Source organism: Eretmochelys imbricata, chromosome 2, assembly GCF_965152235.1.
Source record: "Eretmochelys imbricata isolate rEreImb1 chromosome 2, rEreImb1.hap1, whole genome shotgun sequence".
Taxonomy (NCBI): domain Eukaryota; kingdom Metazoa; phylum Chordata; order Testudines; family Cheloniidae; genus Eretmochelys; species Eretmochelys imbricata.
Genome location: NC_135573.1, coordinates 3454631 through 3475449, shown reverse-complemented (window position 1 = coordinate 3475449; position 20819 = coordinate 3454631). Strand labels below are relative to the sequence as shown.

At 56.6% G+C, this 20819-nt stretch overlaps 1 protein-coding gene across 1 annotated transcript; it reads right to left on the bottom strand.

The window, feature by feature from the left end:
* Positions 1-1203: 1203 nt before the first annotated feature.
* LOC144261330 (alanine aminotransferase 1-like) lies at positions 1204-16173 on the bottom strand. Its single transcript, XM_077810769.1, has 10 exons — positions 16051-16173; positions 15331-15420; positions 12726-12834; positions 12236-12314; positions 9581-9713; positions 9000-9243; positions 3617-3726; positions 2767-2922; positions 2547-2659; positions 1204-1294 (listed from the first exon to the last, which is right to left on the bottom strand). Exons 1-10 carry the CDS (start codon positions 16171-16173, stop codon positions 1204-1206), a joined length of 1248 nt encoding a protein of 415 aa, XP_077666895.1.
* Between the last annotated feature and the right edge of the window lie 4646 nt (positions 16174-20819).

Sequence of the window (20819 nt, the reverse complement as noted above, 5' to 3'; positions counted from 1 at the left end):
AAAATTCCTTCCCAATCCCAAATATGGCCAGTTAGACCCTGAGCATGTGGGCAAGACCCACCAGACAGACACCTGGGAAAGAATCTCTGTCATCGTAACTCAGAGCCCTCCCCGGCTAGCATCCCATCACCAGACGTTGGAGGTATTTGCTGCTAGCAGTCGCAGATCGGTGACACGCCATTGCAGGCAATCCCATCCTACCATCCCCTCCGTAAACGTATCAAGCGCAGCCTTGAAGCCAGTTAGGTTTTTTTACCCTGACTGCTCCCCTTGGGAGGCTGCTCCAGAACTTCACTCCTCTGATGGTTAGAAACCTTCGTCTAATTTCAAGCCTAAACTTGTTGCTGGCCAGTTTATATCCCTTTGGTCTTGTGTCCACATTGGTGCTTAACATAAATAACTCCTCTCCCTCCCTGGTATTTATCCCTCTGATGTATTTACAGAGAGCAAGCAGATCTCCCCTCAGCCTTCTTTTGGTTCGGCTAAACAAGCCAAGCTCTTGAGTCTCCTCTCATAAGACAGGTTTGCCATTCCTCGGATCATCCTAGTAGCCCTTCTCTGCACCTGTTCCAGTTTGAATTCATCCTTCTTAAATGTGGGAGACCAGAGCTGCACACAGTGTTGCAGATGAGGGCTCACCAGTGCCTTGTATAATGTACTAACACTTCCCTGTCTCTACTGAAAACACCTCGCCTGATACATCCTCGGACTGCATTCTCCTTTTTCATGGTCGCCTCACATTGGCAGCTCATAGTCATCCTGTGATCAACTCAGGTCTTTCCCCTCCTCTGTCACTTCCAATTGATAAGCTTATAGCAAAAATTCTTGTTCGTCCCTAAGTGCCTGACCTTGCATGTTGCACTATTAAATTTCATCCTATTGCTATTATCCCAGGTTTCAAAGTCATTCAGACCTTCTTGTATGATATTCCAGTCCTCCTCCATATTGAAAATACCTCCCAACTTTGTGTCATCTGCAAATTTTATTAGCAAACTCCCACTTTTTGTGCCAAGGACATTAATAAAGATGTGAAATATGATTGGTCCCAAGACCGATCCCTGAAGAATTCCATCTGTAGTCTCCCTCCAGCCTGACAGATCACCTTTCAGTATGGCCATTGTAGTCTCCTCTTTATCCACCTTTCAATTCTCAAATTAATCCCCATCTTCTTCAATGTAACTACCAGGAATAATTACCCACTCTTCAGGAATATTGCTGCAGGAACTGGGAGTGGAAGTCTGCAGTGGTTTGTAAGACAATCCTCAGCGTCTTCACTGGGGACAGCAGCGTCACCCTGAGGAGGGGTAGGGAAGGTCACTGGGGAGAAGGTGCTGGGCTAAGACCTCGCTCCTGCCTGGGCTGGGGGTTCTTCCCTGAGCGACCCTCTGAAGAGAAGGGCTGAGAGCCTCAGCGCTGGGCCACTGAACCCTCAGCGGGCAGAGTTCCGGGACGCTGCTGTAGGGGGCACTGCTGCCCTGGTCCTAGATGCAGATGGGCCGGCTGGTCCCTGCCGGTGCACCTCCCTCTCTAACGGCCCCGGTGCAGGGATACAGGAGGGCTCGGCTCTGCAGGAGCCTGCGGCCCAGGGCCTGATTCATGGGGGAAGCCTGATTATGAAAAGGATCATGTTGTGGATGCAATTAAGGGACTTTACCCCGTCTGGGCTGTAGGCACCAGGCACGAGTCGAGGCCAACCTGAGCTCATTCCTAACCCATCGTCCAATCCCGAAACCATCACTGACCCTGAACCCGTCACCCAACGCCTGTCACCCATCCCCCCACCCCTGACCCATCTCTGCAGGAACTGGGAGTGGAAGTCTGTGATGGTTTGTAAGACAATCCTCAGCGTCTTCGCTGGGGGCAGGAGTAACTCCCTGCTTTGAGCACGGGGTTGGACTAGATGACCTCCTGAGGTCCCTTCCAACCCTGATCTTCCATGATTCTATGACCCTGACCCTGTCACCCAACGCCTGTCACCAATCCCCCAACCCCCAAACCGTCACTGACCCTGACCCTGTCACCCATTGCCTGTCACCCATCACCCAACCCCTGACCCATCTCTGTCCCTGACCCCATCACCCAACCCCCCAACCCATCACTAACCCTGACCCCATCACACAACACTGCCTTGTCACCCATCACCCAACTCATCACTGACCCTGACCCCATCTCCCCACCCCACCCTGTCACTTATCCCCCAACCCCTGACCCATCTCTGGCCTTGACCCCATCACCCAACCCCACCTTCTCACCCATCCCCACGCCTCCATCACCAAACCCCATCACTGACCCTGACCCCATCTCCCCACCCCACCCTGTCATCCACCACCCAACGCCTGACCCATCGCTGAACCCGACCCCATTTCTCATCGCCTCCTTCTCACTTGTTCCCATGCCTCCATCACCAAATGCCATCACTGAACCTGACCCCATCACCCGTCACTGAACCCCAACCTGCCACCCTCATCAAACCCCACCTCTGTCCTCAGTCACCTGCCCCGACCCCGTTGCCTGTCACTGAAATGGAATTCCTCGTCCTGCGGTACCTGACGAGGTGGGTGCCCCGGCGCTGCCCGAAGGTGCTCCCTGGGGCCAGCACGATCCCCGTCGCCTCCAGCAGCTTCTGACAGAAGAAGAAATCAGGCTCCAGACTGAGGGCCTAGGAGGAAGACAGGGCGTCAGGAGGGTCACGCCCCATGCTCTTGGCTGGGCTGGGCCACGCCTGCTCCCCACCCACCACTGGGCTGCTCCATGTCCGGTTCTCACCTGGGCCTCCTGCACCGCCCTGGCTGGGATCTGGATCCTGGGGAAGGAGTACATGGCGCCCTGCACGGGGTTACAGCGGATCCCGGGCACTGGGCCGAAGATCTCCTGGGTCAGCTGCGCTTTGTGGGCCAGGTTGCTCAGCACTGCCTGCTTCCCCTGGGAGCCGAGAGAGAGACCCACAGCGCTGAGTGGGGGAGGCAGGTGTTATCCTCTGGGACTAGAACCCAGGAGTCCTGCTCCTTGCTGTAACCACTAGACTCCTCTCCCGCTTAGAGACAGGGGTAGAACCCGGAGCCCTGGCTGTCAGATGCTGCTCTAACCACTAGCCTGCAGCCCCAGAGCAGCTCGGGGGGCCAAGCTCTCCACCAACACCTGCCCCGGCCCCAGGCCAAGTGTTGCCTGATGGGCTCAGCTCAGCAGCAGAGGAGACTGGTTCCTCCTGAGCTGGGCACCACCCTGGCATCCCTCGAGCCGCCCTGACTCTGCCACACCCCAGCTGTCGGCTGTGCCCCAGCATCAACCCTCAGCACCATGCCCTCTTGCTTCTTCACCTGCCATGCCCTGGAGCCACCTGTGCCCTCACGCCTTACCTGTGCTCTGGACCTGCCCTTGGCATGTTCTGCCTAGCGTCTCTGCCTCTCCCCCTGAACCCAGGTGCTGCATCCCCAGTCCCTGACCATCCTGCCTTGCTTTCCCCCAGCATGCCTTTCCCTGCACCCTGCAGCTGTGTCCCTCCCCACTCCCCCATCCCTCCCACGCTGCCATGCAGCATGCATCACCCACTGCCATAAAGGTGCGGGCAGGAGGGGTCCCCAGGCAGCAGCGCCTCCATCAGGGCATCCAGCAGAACCTGGCCCAGGATCAGGGGGTAGACGGACATTCCCCAGGAGCAGAAGCATTTCATGATTGCTGGGTCAATGTTCACAAGCTCAAAGAAGCCGGCCCGGAAACCGCCCCTGCCTGAGCAGAGAAGAGGTGAGCTCCAGGGGCCATGCCCACCCCTGCACCCCGGTCACTGAGAGTCAGAGCCCTGGGGCACAGCTTCTGGGTAGAAGGGGCTGGACTGGTCAGGGCTCTTCCACCTCTAGAGTCAGTGCCATCAGCTGCCAGCAAGGCTCTTCCCCATGGAGTTGGTGCTAGGAGAGGATTCTGCCCCAAGCCCCATTGGCACTAGGGTGGATTAGGCCCCCCCCCAGCAGTCACTACAGGATCTGTGCCCCTGGTTTGATCTGTCTCCTGATGAAACAACCCCCTCCCCGCTGATCCATGACCCCTAGGATGAACACGCAGGCACATACCCCTGCCCACGGGAGGGGGCCCTGCCCCAGGCGGTGACCTGGCCCATGGGGAAGGAGGGCGGTGGCTCTGTGGCGAGCTGAAAGCAGATCGGACACCAGGTGCAGGGAACAGACCCCAGGGACCTGTGTGCAGAACCTGCTGCCGCAGGAGCCAGGGAGCAGGCTGTGAGCGCCAGGAGCAGGTCTGTATGGGTCTGTGAGAGTTGGCAATGGCTGGGCAGGGAGCCAGTGCAGAGGGGTCCCAGTGAGAGACGCTAACTGAGCCTGGCCTGGAAACCTGGAAGCTCCTATTTGCTGGAATAGAGACTGGACTGGAGAGGGCACCCAGGCACTTCTGTCCCCCTCCCCCGGCCTCCCAGCAGGGACCCCAATAAGAACCACTATTGTCTCTCTTTCCTAGCTTCCCAGGCTCCAAGGCCAGAAAGGACCATTGTGATCACCCAGTCAGACCTCCTGTGTAACACAGGCCAGAGCCCTGCCCCCAGGTCATTCCCAGAGCACAGCTGTTAGAAACACAGCCCATCTGGATTTAAACCCTGTCAGTGATCGAGAAACCCCCACTGCCCTTGGTAAACGTACACCTTATTTCCAGCGTGAATATGTCTAGCTTCAGCTTCCAGCTATTGGATGCTGTTAGACCTGTCTCGGCTAGATCAAAGAGGCTATTATCAAATATTTGTTCCCCAAGTATAGGGTGACCAGACAGCAAATGTGAAAAATCAGGATGGGGGTGGGGGGATAATAGGTGCCTATATAAGAAAAAGCCGCCAAAATTGGGACTGTCCCTATAAAATCAGGACATCTGGTCACCCCACCCATGTAGATACTTACAGAGTGTGATCAAGTTATTCCTTAATCTTCTCTTTGTTAAGCTAAATAGATGGAGCTCCTTGAGTCTACCCCTGTAAGCAGGTTTTCTAATCCTGGAATCATTCTCATGGCTCTTCTCTGACTCCTCTCCAATTTATCAACATCCTTCTTGAATTGTGGAGGCTGGAACTGGACCGAGGATCCCAGCAGCGCTCACACCAGGGCCACATACAGAGGTGACATAACCTCTCTGCTCCTCCTCGAGATTTCCCTGTTTCTGCATCCCAGGATCCCATTTGCTCTTCTGGCCACAGCGTTACCCTGGGAGCATGTATTCAGCTTATTCTCCACCATGACCACCCCCAGCCTGTAAGTACGGCCTATATTCTTTGTTCCCAGAGGTACGCATTAACATTTTCCCATATTAATACACAAATTGTTTGCTTGCACCCAGTTTACCAAGTGGTCTAGATCGCTCTGTATCAGTGATATGGCCTCTTCATTGTCAGTCTAAAACTCATGGCAATCGGGGGAAGTCCCGGAAGACTGGAAAAAGGCTAATGTAGTGCTCACCTTTAAAAAAGGGAAGAAGGAGAATCCTGGGAACTACAGGCCAGTCAGCCTCACCTCAGTCCCTGGAAAAATAATGGAGCAGGTCCTCAAGGAATCAATTCTGAAGCACTTAGAGGAGAGGAAAGTGTTCAGGAACAGTCAGCATGGATTCACCAAGGGCAAGTCATGCCTGATTAACCTAATTGCCTTCTATGATGAGATAACTGGCTCTGTGGATGAGGGGAAAGCAGTGGACGTGTTGTTCCTTGACTTTAGCAAAGCTTTTGACACGGTCTCCCACAGTATTCTTGCCAGCAAGTTAAAGAAGTATGGGCTGGATGAATGCACTATAAGGTGGGTAGAAAGTTGGCTAGATTGTCGGGCTCAACGGGTAGCGATCAATGGCTCCATGTCTAGTTGGCAGCCGGTATCAAGTGGAGTGCCCCAGGGGTCGGTCCTCGGGCCGGTTTTGTTCAATATCTTCATAAATGATCTGGAGGATGGTGTGGATTGCACCCTCAGCAAGTTTGCAGATGACACTAAACTGGGAGGAGAGGTAGATACGCTGGAGGGTAGGGATAGGATACAGAGGGCCCTAGACAAATTGGAGGATTGGGCCAAAAGAAATCTGATGAGGTTCAACAAGGACAAGTGCAGAGTCCTGCACTTAGGACAGAAGAATCCCATGCACCGCTACAGACTAGGGACCGAATGGCTAGGCAGCAGTTCTGCGGAAAAGGACCTAGGGGTGACAGTGGACGAGAAGCTGGATATGAGTCAACAGTGTGCCCTTGTTGCCACGAAGGCCAATGGCATTTGGGGATGTATAAGTAGGGGCATTGCCAGCAGATCGAGGGACGTGATCGTTCCCCTCTATTCGACATTGGTGAAGCCTCATCTGGAGTACTGTGTCCAGTTTTGGGCCCCACACTACAAGAAGGATGTGGAAAAATTGGAAAGAGTCCAGCGGAGGGCAACAAAAATGATTAGGGGACTGGAACACATGACTTATGAGGAGAGGCTGAGGGAACTGGGATTGTTTAGTCTGCAGAAGAGAAGAATGAGGGGGGATTTGATAGCTGCTTTCAACTACCTGAAAGGGGGTTCCAAAGAAGATGGATCGAGACTGTTCTCAGTGGTAGCAGAGGACAGAACAAGGATTAATGGTCTCAAGTTGCAGTGGGGGAGGTTTAGGTTGGATATTAGGAAAAACTTTTTCACTAGGAGAGTGGTGAAACACTGGAATGTGTTACGTAGGGAGGTGGTGGAATCTCCTTCCTTAGAAGTTTTTAAGGTCAGGCTTGACAAAGCCCTGGTTGGGATGATTTAGTTGGGGATTGGTCCTGCTTTGAGCAGGGGATGGGACTAGATGACCTCCTGAGGTCCCTTCCAACCCTGATAGTCTATGGTTCTATACCACTTCCCCAATTTCTGTGTCGTCTGCAAACTTTATCAGTGATGATTTTATGGTTTCTTCCAGGTCACTGATAAAAATGTTAAATAGCATCGGGCCAAGAAGCAATCTCTGCGGGACCCACTCAATGATAATTACCCGTTTACAGTTACATTTTGAGATCTATCAGTTAACCAGTTTTTAATCCATTTAATGGGCACCAGGTTAATTTTATATCATTCTAGTTTTTCAATCAAAATGTTGTGTGATACCAAGTCAAATGCTAAGTGTATTATGTCAACACTATTACCTTGATCAACCAAACTTGTAATCTCATCAAAAAGATATCAAGTTAGTATGACATGATCTATTTTACATAAACCCATTTTGATTTGCATTAATTATATTACCCTCCTTTCATTATTTATCAATTGAGTCCCATATCAGCTGTTCCACCATCTTGCCTGGGACCAATGTCAAGCTGACAGGCCTATAATCATCCAAGTCATCCTGTTTATCCTTTTAAAAAACTGGCATAACATTAGCTCTCTTTCAGTCTTCCAGAACTTCCCAAGTGTTCCAAAACTTACTGAAAATCAACATTAATGGTTCAGTGAGCTCCTCATCCAGCTCTTTGTAAACTCTTGGATGAAAATTATCTGGACCTGCTGATTTTAAAATGTCTGACTTTATTACCTTCTGTTTAACATCCTCCAGAGATACTAGTGGAATGAAGGATGTTGTCACCACTGTATGATGAGAGTGTATCATTTGTTTTTTCCCCAAATTCAGAACAGAAATATTTATTGAACAGTTCCACTTTTTCTGCATTATTATTGATAGTTCTACCATTTCCATCTAGCAATGGACCAATACTGTTGTGAGGATTCTTTTTGTTCCTAATATATTTAAAAACTCCTTCTTATTGTCTTTAACCCTGCTGGCCTTAGCGTTCACCTTGTGTCCCTTTGCTTCCCTTATCAATTTTCTACAATTCCTAACTCCTGATTTATATTCATTACTATCAGTTTCCCCTTTCTTCCATTTATTGTATATATATTTTTTATTTTTTACAGCTGCCTTCACTTCCACTATAATCCAGGTTGGTTTTTTTCAAACACCATGGCCTTCTTCCTCAATGGTATGATTTTGGATTTTTATATACATGAGTGGTCTAGACTTTATTCTGCTTGTGCATTATCAATGTGATCCAGTCAAGTCACTTGTACCTAAGCTACCATTAACTTTTAGTTCTGTGATCAGTTCCTCTTTATCTGTTAGGACAAGGTCTAATAATTCTCTCCCTTGGCTGCAACACTTTTTGAGTTAGGAAATTGTCATCTATAATGTTTAGAAATTCCAAGAATGTTTTAGTACTGGCAGCATGAGACCTTCAGCATATGTCGCTCAGATTGAAGTCCCCCATGGCAGAGGGTGGGGTCGCCCGGTCTGCCAAGGCTGGGACTGAGTCAGATGTGGAGCCATCCTGCCAGCCTGGCCTGGCCGCTCCCACCCTGATCGTTCCAGCCAACACCACCTGCTGAGAACCCCTTCTACCCCTCAGCTGCAGACTGGGGCCCTGCTACCCAGTCCCCCCTCCAGCCCAGTTTTCCCTGTGAGCCAGGGCTGCTGCTGCCCGCTTGCCCTACCAGCCAGGGCCCCTGCCCCCCGCAGCCAGCAGGGTGTGTCGCTGGTGCTGGGTGCTGTCTCCCTCCCCTGCCCCACAAAGCTTTCACAGCCATTTCTTGCCCCTCTGTCTCCTGGCTGATACGTCACCCGGGCAAGGCAGGCCAGGGAACGGGGTTTGCTCCGTGCCAAGGGCCTATGTTTGAGGCAGCCAGAGTGTGCTGTTCTCCTAGCTCCCCTGGGAGACTATGGCCTTTCCGTCCTGCCCCAGAGAGGCTCTGTGCGTTGATGGCCCTGGCTGTGATCTCCCACCCCGTGTGGGCCCTGACCCCACTGGGCTCTCCTCCTGGGCGGGGCAGCGCTGGGTGAACCAGGGCCTGGCGTCTGGGTGCCAGGGTGCAGCAGTTACGGGGAAGAGCCCAGCAGATCCTCAAGGTGGGTTCCCTGCGGGACCCACAGCAGGGTCAGGCTGCCTGCTCCCCAGCAACCCGAGGCACACTGGAGGAGAGCTGATGAGGGCAGAGTGGGGCAGGGGACCGCTCTCTCTGACTCACCCGTCGGGTACCCGGGGTTGATGACACACAGCACTTTGGGGGGACAGTACCCCCTGGCTTGGCCGAGCACCCACCTGATCTCCCCAACGTCCAGAGCCCAGCCGCCCTCCTCATCCAGGTGGTACTGCACCCCGACGGCACCGGCCAGGGCGACAGTGTCCGCATAGAGAGGGTGCCCGGGCACAGGCAGCAGCATGCCCGCCCTCCTGGGGTCCAGCTCATTGACCACCAGGGAGAGGAAATCCTGGAGGAGGAAGAGAGAGCACAGGCTGCCCCGGGCTCACGCAACACCACTGGGGCGAGGGAGGACAAGGGCTGGCAGGACCTTCTGGGTGGGACCCTCTCTGCTGATGGGCCTGCTGCCCCTCAGCAGTCCCCGCCTGAAGACCTTGGCCCAGCGCTGCTGGCGTTACAGCAGGGACCCAGGTGGCCCATTACTAAGCCCTGGCCTTGTCCCGGCCCCTCTTCTAGCCCCTCCTCGGCCCTCCCAGCACAGGGGATTCTCCTATTTTGGGAGCTCTGGCTGAGAGCTCTAAAGCCGCCCCGTTATCTCCCTGGGACAGTGGCCAACTCCACCTCACCTGGGGGCTGCAGCATCTCCCCTGAGGTCGTCTGGAGCTGCTCATGGCCTGCAGCAGAGACTGGGGTCTGGGCAGATTGCAGGGTGGACTCACCGCTATGGCCATGGTGATGCCCCCACATGTGACGATGTTCCTGGGTGTGACGAAGTGGGAGTGTTCTTAATGTTTCCTCTGAATAGTGTGGGGGTGCCTCAGTTTCCCCTAGGCAGTTCTTATGTATCTAGGGGGTGGGGTAAGGGTGTATGATCATTGCAGAGCCCTAGAGGGCAGGTGTGTGCGGGGGTCTGGACACAGAGAATGGCCGACACCCTGTTTCCTGGCAACTGATGGCCTGGGCCCTTCCCCCCTGCAAGGTGAGAGCTAAAGGGTTGGAGAACAAAGGAATCAGGTGCCCTCCTGGCCCGGGAAAGGGACAAAGCCCAGAGGAGGAGGGGCTGGAGGGAGTTTCAGTTTGGGGCTGGCCGGGACATGGAGTGAAGGGCAGACGTGGTTGTCTGGCTCACTGCCCCCGAAAATGGACCCAGCTGAGGGGTCCTGTTCTCTGCACCTGCAAGCTCTGTTTTAGACCATGTTCCTGTCGTCTAATAAATCTCTGTTTTACTGGCTGGCTGAGAGTCACGTCTGACTGCGAAGTTGGGGTGCAGGACCCTCTGGCTTCTCCAGGACCCCACCTGGGCAGACTCGCTGTGGGAAGCGCACGGAGGGGCAGAGGATGCTGAATGCTCCGAGGTCAGACCCAGGAAGGTGGAAGCTGGGTGAGCTGTGTGTCCTGCAGACAGGCTGATCCCAGAGAGGAGACTTCCCCAGAGTCATAGAATCATAGAATCATAGAGTCATAGAATATCAGGGTTGGAAGGGACCCCTGAAGGTCATCTAGTCCAACCCCCTGCTCGAAGCAGGACCAATTCCCAGTTAAATCATCCCAGCCAGGGCTTTGTCAAGCCTGACCTTAAAAACTTCCAAGGAAGGAGATTCCACCACCTCCCTAGGCAACGCATTCCAGTGTTTCACCACCCTCTTAGTGAAAAAGTTTTTCCTAATATCCAATCTAAACCTCCCCCACTGCAACTTGAGGCCATTACTCCTCGTTCTGTCATCTGCTACCATTGAGAACAGTCTAGAGCCATCCTCTTTGGAACCCCCTTTCAGGTAGTTGAAAGCAGCTATCAAATCCCCCCGCACTCTTCTCTTCTGCAGGCTAAACAATCCCAGTTCCCTCAGCCTCTCCTCATAAGTCATGTGTTCTAGACCCCTAATCATTTTTGTTGCCCTTCGCTGGACTCTCTCCAATTTATCCACATCCTTCTTGTAGTGTGGGGCCCAAAACTGGACACAGTACTCCAGATGAGGCCTCACCAATGTCGAATAGAGGGGGACGATCACGTCCCTCGATCTGCTCGCTATGCCCCTACTTATACATCCCAAAATGCCATTGGCCTTCTTGGCAACAAGGGCACACTGCTGACTCATATCCAGCTTCTCGTCCACTGTCACCCCTAGGTCCTTTTCCGCAGAACTGCTGCCTAGCCATTCGGTCCCTAGTCTGTAGCGGTGCATTGGATTCTTCCGTCCTAAGTGCAGGACCCTGCACTTATCCTTATTGAACCTCATCAGATTTCTTTTGGCCCAATCCTCCAATTTGTCTAGGTCCTTCTGTATCCTATCCCTCCCCTCCAGCGTATCTACCACTCCTCCCAGTTTAGTATCGTCCGCAAATTTGCTGAGAGTGCAATCCACACCATCCTCCAGATCATTTATGAAGATATTGAACAAAACCGGCCCCAGGACAGACCCCTGGGGCACTCCACTTGACACCGGCTGCCAAATAGACATGGAGCCATTGATCACTACCCGTTGAGCCCGACAATCTAGCCCACTTTCTACCCACCCTATAGTGCATTCATCCAGCCCATACTTCCTTAACTTGCTGACAAGAATACTGTGGGAGACCGTGTCAAAAGCTTTGCTAAAGTCAAGAAACAATACATCCACTGCTTTCCCTTCATCCACAGAACCAGTAATCTCATGATAAAAGGCGATTAGATTAGTCAGGCATGACCTTCCCTTGGTGAATCCATGCTGGCTGTTCCTGATCACTTTCCTCTCATGCAAGTATTTCAAGATTGATTCTTTGAGGACCTGCTCCATGATTTTTCCAGGGACTGAGGTGAGGCTGACTGGCCTGTAGTTCCCTGGATCCTCCTTCTTCCCTTTTTTAAAGATTGGCACTACATTAGCCTTTTTCCAGTCATCCGGGACTTCCCCGGTTCGCCACGAGTTTTCAAAGATAATGGCCAATGGCTCTGCAATCACAGCCGCCAATTCCTTCAGCACTCTCGGATGCAACTCGTCCGGCCCCATGGACTTGTGCACGTCCAGCTTTTCTAAATAGTCCCTAACCACCTCTATCTCCACAGAGGGCTGGCCATCTCTTCCCCATTTTGTGATGCCCAGCGTAGCAGTCTGGGAGCTGACCTTGTTAGTGAAAACAGAGGCAAAAAAAGCATTGAGTACATTAGCTTTTTCCACATCCTCTGTCACTAGGTTGCCTCCCTCATTCAGTAAGGGGCCCACACTTTCCTTGGCTTTCTTCTTGGCGTCGTAGGGAGCAGTTCCAGAGCATCGCTCGGGGACTCCGTGACACCGGGGTCGCACCGGATGCCCCCATCTCTCCTCTCCAGGTAGCGGGCCACCCTCTGGGGGATGGCAGCGGTGACGTACTCCATGTTATACGCTCCATGGGAGAAGGACCCAGCCCAGTGTCAGGTACAGACTCTGCCGCTGAACGGCAAAGAGCAAGGACCCTCCCGCTCCTTCTGCCCCCAGAACCAGGGGCAGTCAGCCAGCCCACAGGTCCTGGCAGAGCCCCCCACTCTGTGCCACACAGTCCCCACCACAGCCAGTGCCTCCACCGGCAAACTTCTCTGGATCAGCCACGGGGAAGGCCCCCCAGCTCTGTTCATGGCCAGTCGATGGCCCGGGGGGAACGCAGATGGGGCCAGTACACTGCCTCCCCCACCCCACAGCTGGCACTAATGGCCCCTCTCTTTGAAGGTTTCAGCTGCTACTCCTGGGCGCGGCGGGGCCCGGAGGCCCAGCTCCCCGGGCGAGGTCTATCCCGACGGAGGCTGCGGTGCTCAGGTACCCGCACTGGAGCTGTGCAGCTCCGGCAGGATGCGGCTGGCTCGCTGCTTGGCGTCCCGTGGCATGGAGTCGGCATGCAGCAGCTCTGGGTAAGCGCAGATGGCAGCCACCTGTAACAGCAGAGCCCAGAGGCAGTCAGCGCACGGGGTGGAATGGAGCGAAGGTGACTGACAGCCCAGCGCACCAATAGCCACGCCCAGCCAAGTGCCCTTTGGAAAACACCCCTTTCCCTGCATTCAGCCCCCAGCCCTCCCAAGCAGCCAGCCCCCCGCAATCAGGGGCGGATCAGCCAGCAAGGGAGGGTGGGACATTCAACCCTTAGACTGGACCCAGCTCCCTCCTACCCACCCACCCCCCGAAAGGTGCCCCATTCCCTCCCCTCCCCCATGGTGAGATTATCCGGTCACCCCAGCTGGGGGCTAGGAAGCCCCTGTCGTGGCAGAGCATTGCGTGGGGAGGGCTGGGAATGGTCTGGCCGATCTCTCGGACTGAAGCAGGGCAGGGCTGCACTTGACAGGGGTTTACTCCCCCGTGGCTGCAGAAAGGTTAAAATGCTCCTGGGCAAAGCAGGAGACCTGTGGTGGGGGTCATGTGAGGTAAGCGTCTGGGGTGGTACCAATGGGTCATTCAGGACTGGCTAGGACCAGCTCCCGTCAGTGCAGGTCAGGGACAGGAGGGAGGAGATTCCCCCACCTGGCTGCAGGACCACAGAGCAAGGGCCTTGAGCTGGGGAGCAAAGGGGGCAGGCAGCTGGGGCAAGGGCTGCCCCTTGGAAAGACACAGCAGCTCCCCCCAGGGACGGACAGAGACGGTGCCAAACTGGAGGTGACAGCCCTTCACCTTTGCATTTCTCTGCTGACCTAAGGACTTGAGAGGCCGGGTGCCCCTTGGCTAATAAATCCTGCTCTGTTCGGGGCGTCACTGCAAACCCTGGCTGACGTACATCGGTCCCTGACCAGGAGTCTTTAAATAAAATTCTTCTTTTAAGAACCTGATTGATTTTCAGTGTCCTAAGACCCAGGGGGGGTTGATATGTGCTCACTTTAAAACCAATTGGTTAAGATATTATTCTCAAGCCTCCCCAGGAAAGGGGGTGTAAGGGCTTGGGGGGATATTTTGGGGGGCGGAGGGAATAGGGCTCCAAGAGGCCCTCCCTGAATGTTTGTTTAAATCACTTGGCGGTGGTGGTAATACCGTCCAAGGACAAAAGGGATTTGTGCCTTGGGGAATTTTTAACCTAAGATGGTAGAAATAAGCTTAGGGGGTCGTTCGTGCGGGTCCCCACATCTGTACCCCAGAGTTCAGGGTGGGGAAGGGAACCCTGACAATGCCCATCATTACAGCTTCTGGGCGCTTCGCGTCTGGTATTGGCCATTACTCAGGGGCAGGATCCTGGGGCCATTGGTCCGTTGTAGGGCGGCAGGGGATGCCGGAGCCGCGGCCAGCTCCAGGGCAGCCGATCTGACTCCCTCCCTGCTCCGAGGACCGCACAGCAGGGGAGCATGCCCTGCCGAGGGGCTCCGTGCACGACCTTCGGCTAGTGTCCCACTAGGCGCAATGCAGCGGCCGGCCGGATTGGCCCCATGGCTTTGCCCCAGTCGAGATCACTAGCCACCCTAACTCCTGCCCAGAGCACCCTCAGTGCTGTAAAGCCCCACAGCCCCTCGCACTGTGGCGCGTGAGCGCCGCCCGGTGGCCAGAGTAGGGAGTCTAAGGGAGGGCTTGCGCAGGCTATACAATGAATGAGGACCCAATTAGCTACTAAGGGGTAAACTCCGATGTGGAGCCAGCCGGGGGGTCTCGCAGACAGGAACCGGCCCAAGCTGTGGCATTGGGGTCAGGCAGAGGATCGGGGGGGGGTCGGGCCCAGGGCTGGGAGTCATGAGATCTGGGCTTGAGTCTCCTGCATCCCCATGTGACTCGCGTGGCTCTGGGCTCACTCCCCCTTCCTGCCAGGCCTAGTGCACTGGGGGGTGGGGGTGGGGGTGTTTGGCACAGCCCTGAGTCTGAGGGCTGAATTAGGACTCGCACAAGGCTAGGTCTCCACGCGGGGATGACTTTCACCCCAGGGCTTCTCCTGCGTGTTGGGATGCTCCGATGGAAGCTGGCAGAGGAAGGCCAGGGGCATAGCGAGGGGGACGTGTATGCTGTGGGGTGCTCATGGGGGGGGACTCATAAAGACACTCAATGACATGGGTGGTAGCTCATACAGGTAGGGGAAGCTCATGCTCAGGATGACCCTGAGCTCTGCAGCTGGGTGACTGTGAGCCTCAGTTTCCCCTCTTGCCCTTTGCATGTCTTGCTATTTCAGCTGGTCTCCCCACGGCAGGGGCTGCTGGTCGCTGGCTTTGTGCAGCTCCCCAGGGCCCAGGTCTGTGCCCCTGAGTCTGAGAATGGCTGGGGGCACTGCATGGCGCCAGGGGCAGGGATGGGCAGGAGGCTGCTTTCTGCATTGCAGCTGGGCGGGGGAAAACCCGGCTGGGGCTTTCCTGCTAGCTGCTCCCTCCCACACGGGGTGCGGCAGGAATGGGTGCGGGGGGCATCCCAGCGGGTCCTGATGGTCTCTGCTCTCCACAGGGGCTGCAAGGGGGATCCTTGCTCCTCACCTGGCGTAGGAAGGTGATGGGTCTTCGGCCTGCAGCGTGGGGGTCCCTCGAGTGGCACCAGATGACCTCCCGGAAGGGCTTCTCCTCTCCCTGGGGGCAGAGAGCAAAGTGCCCCCACCGGGGGGGGGGAGGAGGGGGGCTTTGAGTCATCGTTACCAGAGCTGGACCCTCCCCGCCCTTCCCCTGGGGACAGGCTCCCCAGCACAGGCTGCATTTGCCCTTCTCCCCCTGGGCAGCTCTGGCACAGGTTGGCTGGCCCAGATTCACCCTCACCCTGCAGCCCCTTTCTTCTAGCCAGGCTGGTGCACCCGCCCAGGGGGAGATGTGAGGAGGGGTGACTGGATCGCGGCAGGGAGCTAGGGGCTGGCCCCCTGAGCCCCGCAGGGCTGGCCCAGAGAGAGGGCAGGGAGCTGGGGACTGGCCCTGCCCAGGTGAGACTGACTGAACCGGTTGCCAAGGCCCACCAGGGCAGGGCTGGGCTGCGGGACGCTCGATGCCCGGGGGCAGTGGTGCTGGCCGTTCCACAGGCCTCCCTCTGGCTGGCCACGCAGGCGACGGTGCCCTGGGTTCAGCAAGGGCAGCAAACAGGCAGCCCAGGGGGCCGGCGCTGGAGCCATTGTTCAGCAGAGACCCGCACTTCCAGCGCCCGCAGCCAGGACCCAGGACCTGTGCCCCCCGGTGCCCAGAATACCCCGAACACTTTCCCAGAATGCCCCTCACCTGCGCCAGCTGGCGCTGGATCTGCGAGGCCCCCTCCAGCAGGGGCCCCAGCGTGGGGAGCCTGGAGCCTTTGACGCGCGGATTCACGGAGTCCAGGGTCAGGACCTTCCTCCGCGCCGCCATCCCCGCGCTGGGCGCACAGCGGGGCTGCTGCCTGCCTCGCTGCAGGGCTGCCGAAAGCCCTGCCGGGGGTGGGGGGCAGACCGGCTCGAAGGTCCAATTCGCCTTCCCCCACCAGAGGACAAAGGTGGCCCTTTGGGTTACTCGTTAATGAGCCCGAGAGTCGCCCTCAGCTCCGGCACTGCTGGGTTTGCCATTAGCGCCGCCTCCCCCGGAGCACTGCACAGGGCACGGGCCACAGGCTCGGCTCCAGCCAGCCCCCTGCGCGGAGCGGCCCCCTGCAACACGCCCGAGCATCCTTCCTGGCCAGGGCCCCCGCAGCACCACGGATGCTTTACACCAAGGGGAAGATGCTGCCCCCTCGGGGACACTCGGGGCATTACAGCTCTAGGTGGGCCTGAGTCCTTGCCCCTGGGCGCTGCTCTGCACAGCGGGCTTTGCAATGCCCTCCCGTGGGTCTGCTTCCCCCTCGGCAAGGGCTGGGCCAGGGCCTGCCTGCCCCACGGCTGTGACCAGCCCTCCCCTGGGACTGTGTGTCCCAGGCATCCCCCAGTGCACTGCAAAATCCCTGCACTAGCGAATGGTGCGTGGCCCCTCGCTGGTTCTGGGGGGGCCGGAGCAGGCTTGGCCAGCGCAGCTCTGACCCAGCTCAGCTCCCCGGGGACTCACTGTGGCCCACGGGCAGCGGAGACACCGTCTGTGACTTGGATAATGCCTGGGACCAGGTGTGTGATCATGGCTCCCACCAGTGGCCAGCCCCAGCACAGCCGGCTAGTCGCTCAGCCAAGGGCTGGAGCCGCACCTGCCTGTGGTTTGGTGCTGCGTGCCATGGGTTCAATCCCTGTTGGTGCCCTGCTGCGTCTGGCCAAGGGGCACAGCTGAGAGATGCTAAGAGGCATGTTCCTTCCCAAGGGACCATGCCTGCTGCTCAGACACAAGATGCCTCTGCCCTGGCCAGGCTCCTGCCAGCTGTCCGGGATGGGAACAAAGCTTGGTGGCCCTGGTGCCTGGAAGGGGTTAGTGTGCCCATCTGGGGCAGACATTCTTCCCAAGGGGAGCCAGGTTGCCATGGACCTTGGTCTCTGCTGGGCATTGATGCCAGCTGTGCCAATTTTGTGCCAGGTGGATTCCTCTTCTGGCTGGGGAGCACCTAGAATCATAGAATCATAGAATATCAGGGTTGGAAGGGACCTCAGGAGGTCATCTAGTCCAACCCCCTGCTCAAAAGCAGGACCAATCCCCAATTAAATCATCCCAGCCAGGGCTTTGTCAAGCCTGACCTTAAAAACTTCTAAGGAAGGAGATTCCACCACCGCCCTAGGCAACGCATTCCAGTGTTGCACCACCCTTCTAGTGAAAAAGTTTTTCCTAATATCCAACCTAAACCTCCCCCACTGCAACTTGAGACCATTACTCCTTGTCCTGTCCTCTTCTACCACTGAGAACAGTCTAGAACCATCCTCTCTGGAACCACCTCTCAGGGAATTGAAAGCAGCTATCAAATCCCCCCTCATTCTTCTCTTCTGCAGACTAAACAATCCCAGTTCCCTCAGCCTCTCCTCATAAGTCATGTGTTCCAGACCCCTAATCATTTTTGTTGCCCTTCGCTGGACTCTCTCCAATTTATCCACATCCTTCTTGTAGTGTGGGGCCCAAAACTGGACACAGTACTCCAGATGAGGCCTCACCAATGTCGAATAGAGGGGAACGATCACGTCCCTCGATCTGCTCGCTATGCCCCTACTTATACATCCCAAAATGCCATTGGCCTTCTTGGCAACAAGGGCACACTGCTGACTCATATCCAGCTTCTCGTCCACTGTCACCCCTAGGTCCTTTTCCGCAGAACTGCTGCCTAGCCATTCGGTCCCTAGTCTGTAGCTGTGCATTGGGTTCTTCCGTCCTAAGTGCAGGACGCTGCACTTATCCTTATTGAACCTCATCAGATTTCTTTTGGCCCAATCCTTCAATTTGTCCAGGTCCCTCTGTATCCTATCCCTGCCCTCCAGCGTATCTACCACTCCTCCCAGTTTAGTATCATCCGCAAATTTGCTGAGGGTGCAATCCACACCATCCTCCAGATCATTTATGAAGATATTGAACAAAACCGGCCCCAGGACCGACCCCTGGGGCACTCCACTTGACACCGGCTGCCAAATAGACATGGAGCCATTGATCACTACCCGTTGAGCCCGACAATCTAGCCAACTTTCTACCCACCTTATAGTGCATTCATCCAGCCCATACTTCTTTAACTTGCTGACAAGAATACTGTGGGAGACCGTGTCTAAAGCTTTGCTGAAGTCAAGAAACAATACATCCACTGCTTTCCCTTCATCCACAGAACCAGTTATCTCATCATAGAAGGCGATTAGATTAGTCAGGCATGACCTTCCCTTGGTGAATCCATGCTGACTGTTCCTGATCACTTTCCTCTCATGTAAGTGCTTCAGGATTGATTCTTGGACCTGGACTGTGATCACCCTCCCTTACCTCCGGACTAGCTCTGTGATGCCTTAGGGCTGCAGAGAGAGATGGGTCAGCCAGACAGGCCTGCAGGTGGCCAGCAGCCCCACTCGGAGGCTTTACTCCTCTGAGCAGGGCTGGGTGGCATTGTGAGCCACTGGCATGGGATCAGAGCGGAGACACTCACGCTGTTCCCAGGCCAGGCCCGTCGTGTCTCAGTGCCCATGTGGGCACAGCCCATGCCCCCTCTCTGCCCAGGCTAACCCGGGCCAGACGGCAGGGAGCGAATGGAACAGCCTGCCAGGCTGAGAGAGCCAAGGGAATCGACATGTGGGGAGATCTCGGGTTGCCCCCACAGGGCCCCGGGCGGGTGGCTGCCTGTGTGCTTTCCTCTGCCCAGCGTTGGCGTAATGGGCTGAGCTGCAGGGACAGGGCAGGTTAAACTTCAACCACGGGCTGTTTGTGGGCAGGGCACAGGGCTCTGGCAAAGGGCCCCTGCAGTCACCATCTGCAGGGGGGGAGGTGCCAGTCTGGGGGCATCCTGTGGGCGCTCTGCCCTGGCCCCGGTGCTCAGAGCAGTCCTGAAACCCCAGCGCCAGGATGAGCTGGAGGAACCTGGAGACCCTGGCCCCCACTGCCTGGGACTGGAGGTGTGCTGGGACCTCTCCTGGCAAGGGCTGCAGCGTGAACTGGGCACGGTCAGTCCTTCGCTGCTGGGTGAGCCTGGTACATGGCGGAGGCAGCCCCTGAGCCCCACAGTATCAGGAGGGAGGGTGGGCCTGGGAGCCAGGACTCCTGGGTTCTATTTGTGGCTCTGCAACTAACGAGCTGTGGGGCCTTCGGCAAATCCCTCCCTCACTCCGTGCCTCAGTTTCCCAGGTATTCGTAGGGGCTAACCCAGAGCTGCCTCGCAGAGGTGGAGGGGGCTGTGGGGTTACTGGGTCAATGTGGGTAACAAGTGCTGAGGGCCGTGGGCAGCAGGCCCTGGGGAATGTCCAGCTGATCCTCCCCTAGGGCGCACCCAGACCCTGACAGGAGATCACTGACTGCAGCTCCAAGCCACACATGTGATGGGCCGGAAACCCATCACCTTCATAGGCAAGGTAACCTGGGCACTGCCCTGCCCAGGTGCGGGGCCAGGGGGGCGGGCTCCCCTTCAGCTGCTGAGCTCCCCCACGTAACCAAGTCGCTAATCCTAGCACCATGTGAGAGACCATAACGCCCCGTCTGCCATGGCCGAGCTGCCCGGGAGCTCCCAGCCTGCGCCCCCCTGCAGCGCCCCCTGCTGGGAGAGATTGGGACTGGAGTAGCCAGGAGCGCCTCCCCCCGCCAGAGCACCTGCCCTGCTCCCCACAGCACCCCCTGCTGGGTGAGGCTGGGAATGGAGTAGCTGGGAGCTCCCCCACAGCCAGTGCCCCTACCCAGCTCCCCGCAGCACCCCCAGTTACTGGGGCTTTCCCTACAGCCTCACTGGGAGAGTGGATGGCTCACCTAGTTCCTAGGGCTGGACAGGCCCTGTTTGGAAGCTGTGGGGGTGGGCGAGCTCAGCTATTGAGGTGGTGTATGTCACTGGGAGCAGGGGGTTCCACGTTCCTGGGGGCCGGGAGGTCAGAGCCGAGCTGTCTGACCTCTCTGATTCCTTGCCCAGTTTGTCCTCCCCCTGGTGGTCAATGAGCAGGACCCCGGGAGGGCGGGCATGCTGCTGCTGGTGCCCGGGCACCCTCTCTATGCGGACGCCGTAGCACTGACCGGTGCCGTCAGGGTGCAGTACCACCTGGACGAGGAGGCGCCTGGGCCCTGGATATCGGGGAGATCAAGGCGGGTACTTGGGAAAGCCGGGGGCACTGCAGCCCCCCAAAGTGCTGTGCGTCATCAACCCTGGGTGCCTGACGGGTGAGTCAGAGACAAGAGCCCCTTTGGGGCTGGCACGGTCAGTCCTGGGGGCGAGCGCCCGGCCATTCTCAGCCTGTCCTAGTCGCACTTCTGCCTGCGTGACACAAGCTGCCTGGGGACGCTGGCTACAAATGCCTGGGACTGTCCTGGCAGAGGCAGCCTCACCTGGTGGGTCAGAGCACCTCAGTGGGGTCTGGACACCTGGGTTCATTTTCCAGCTCTGCCACTGACTTGCCGTGTAATGTGTGACCAAGCCCCTTCCCCTCCCCATGCCTCAGTTTCCCCTCCTG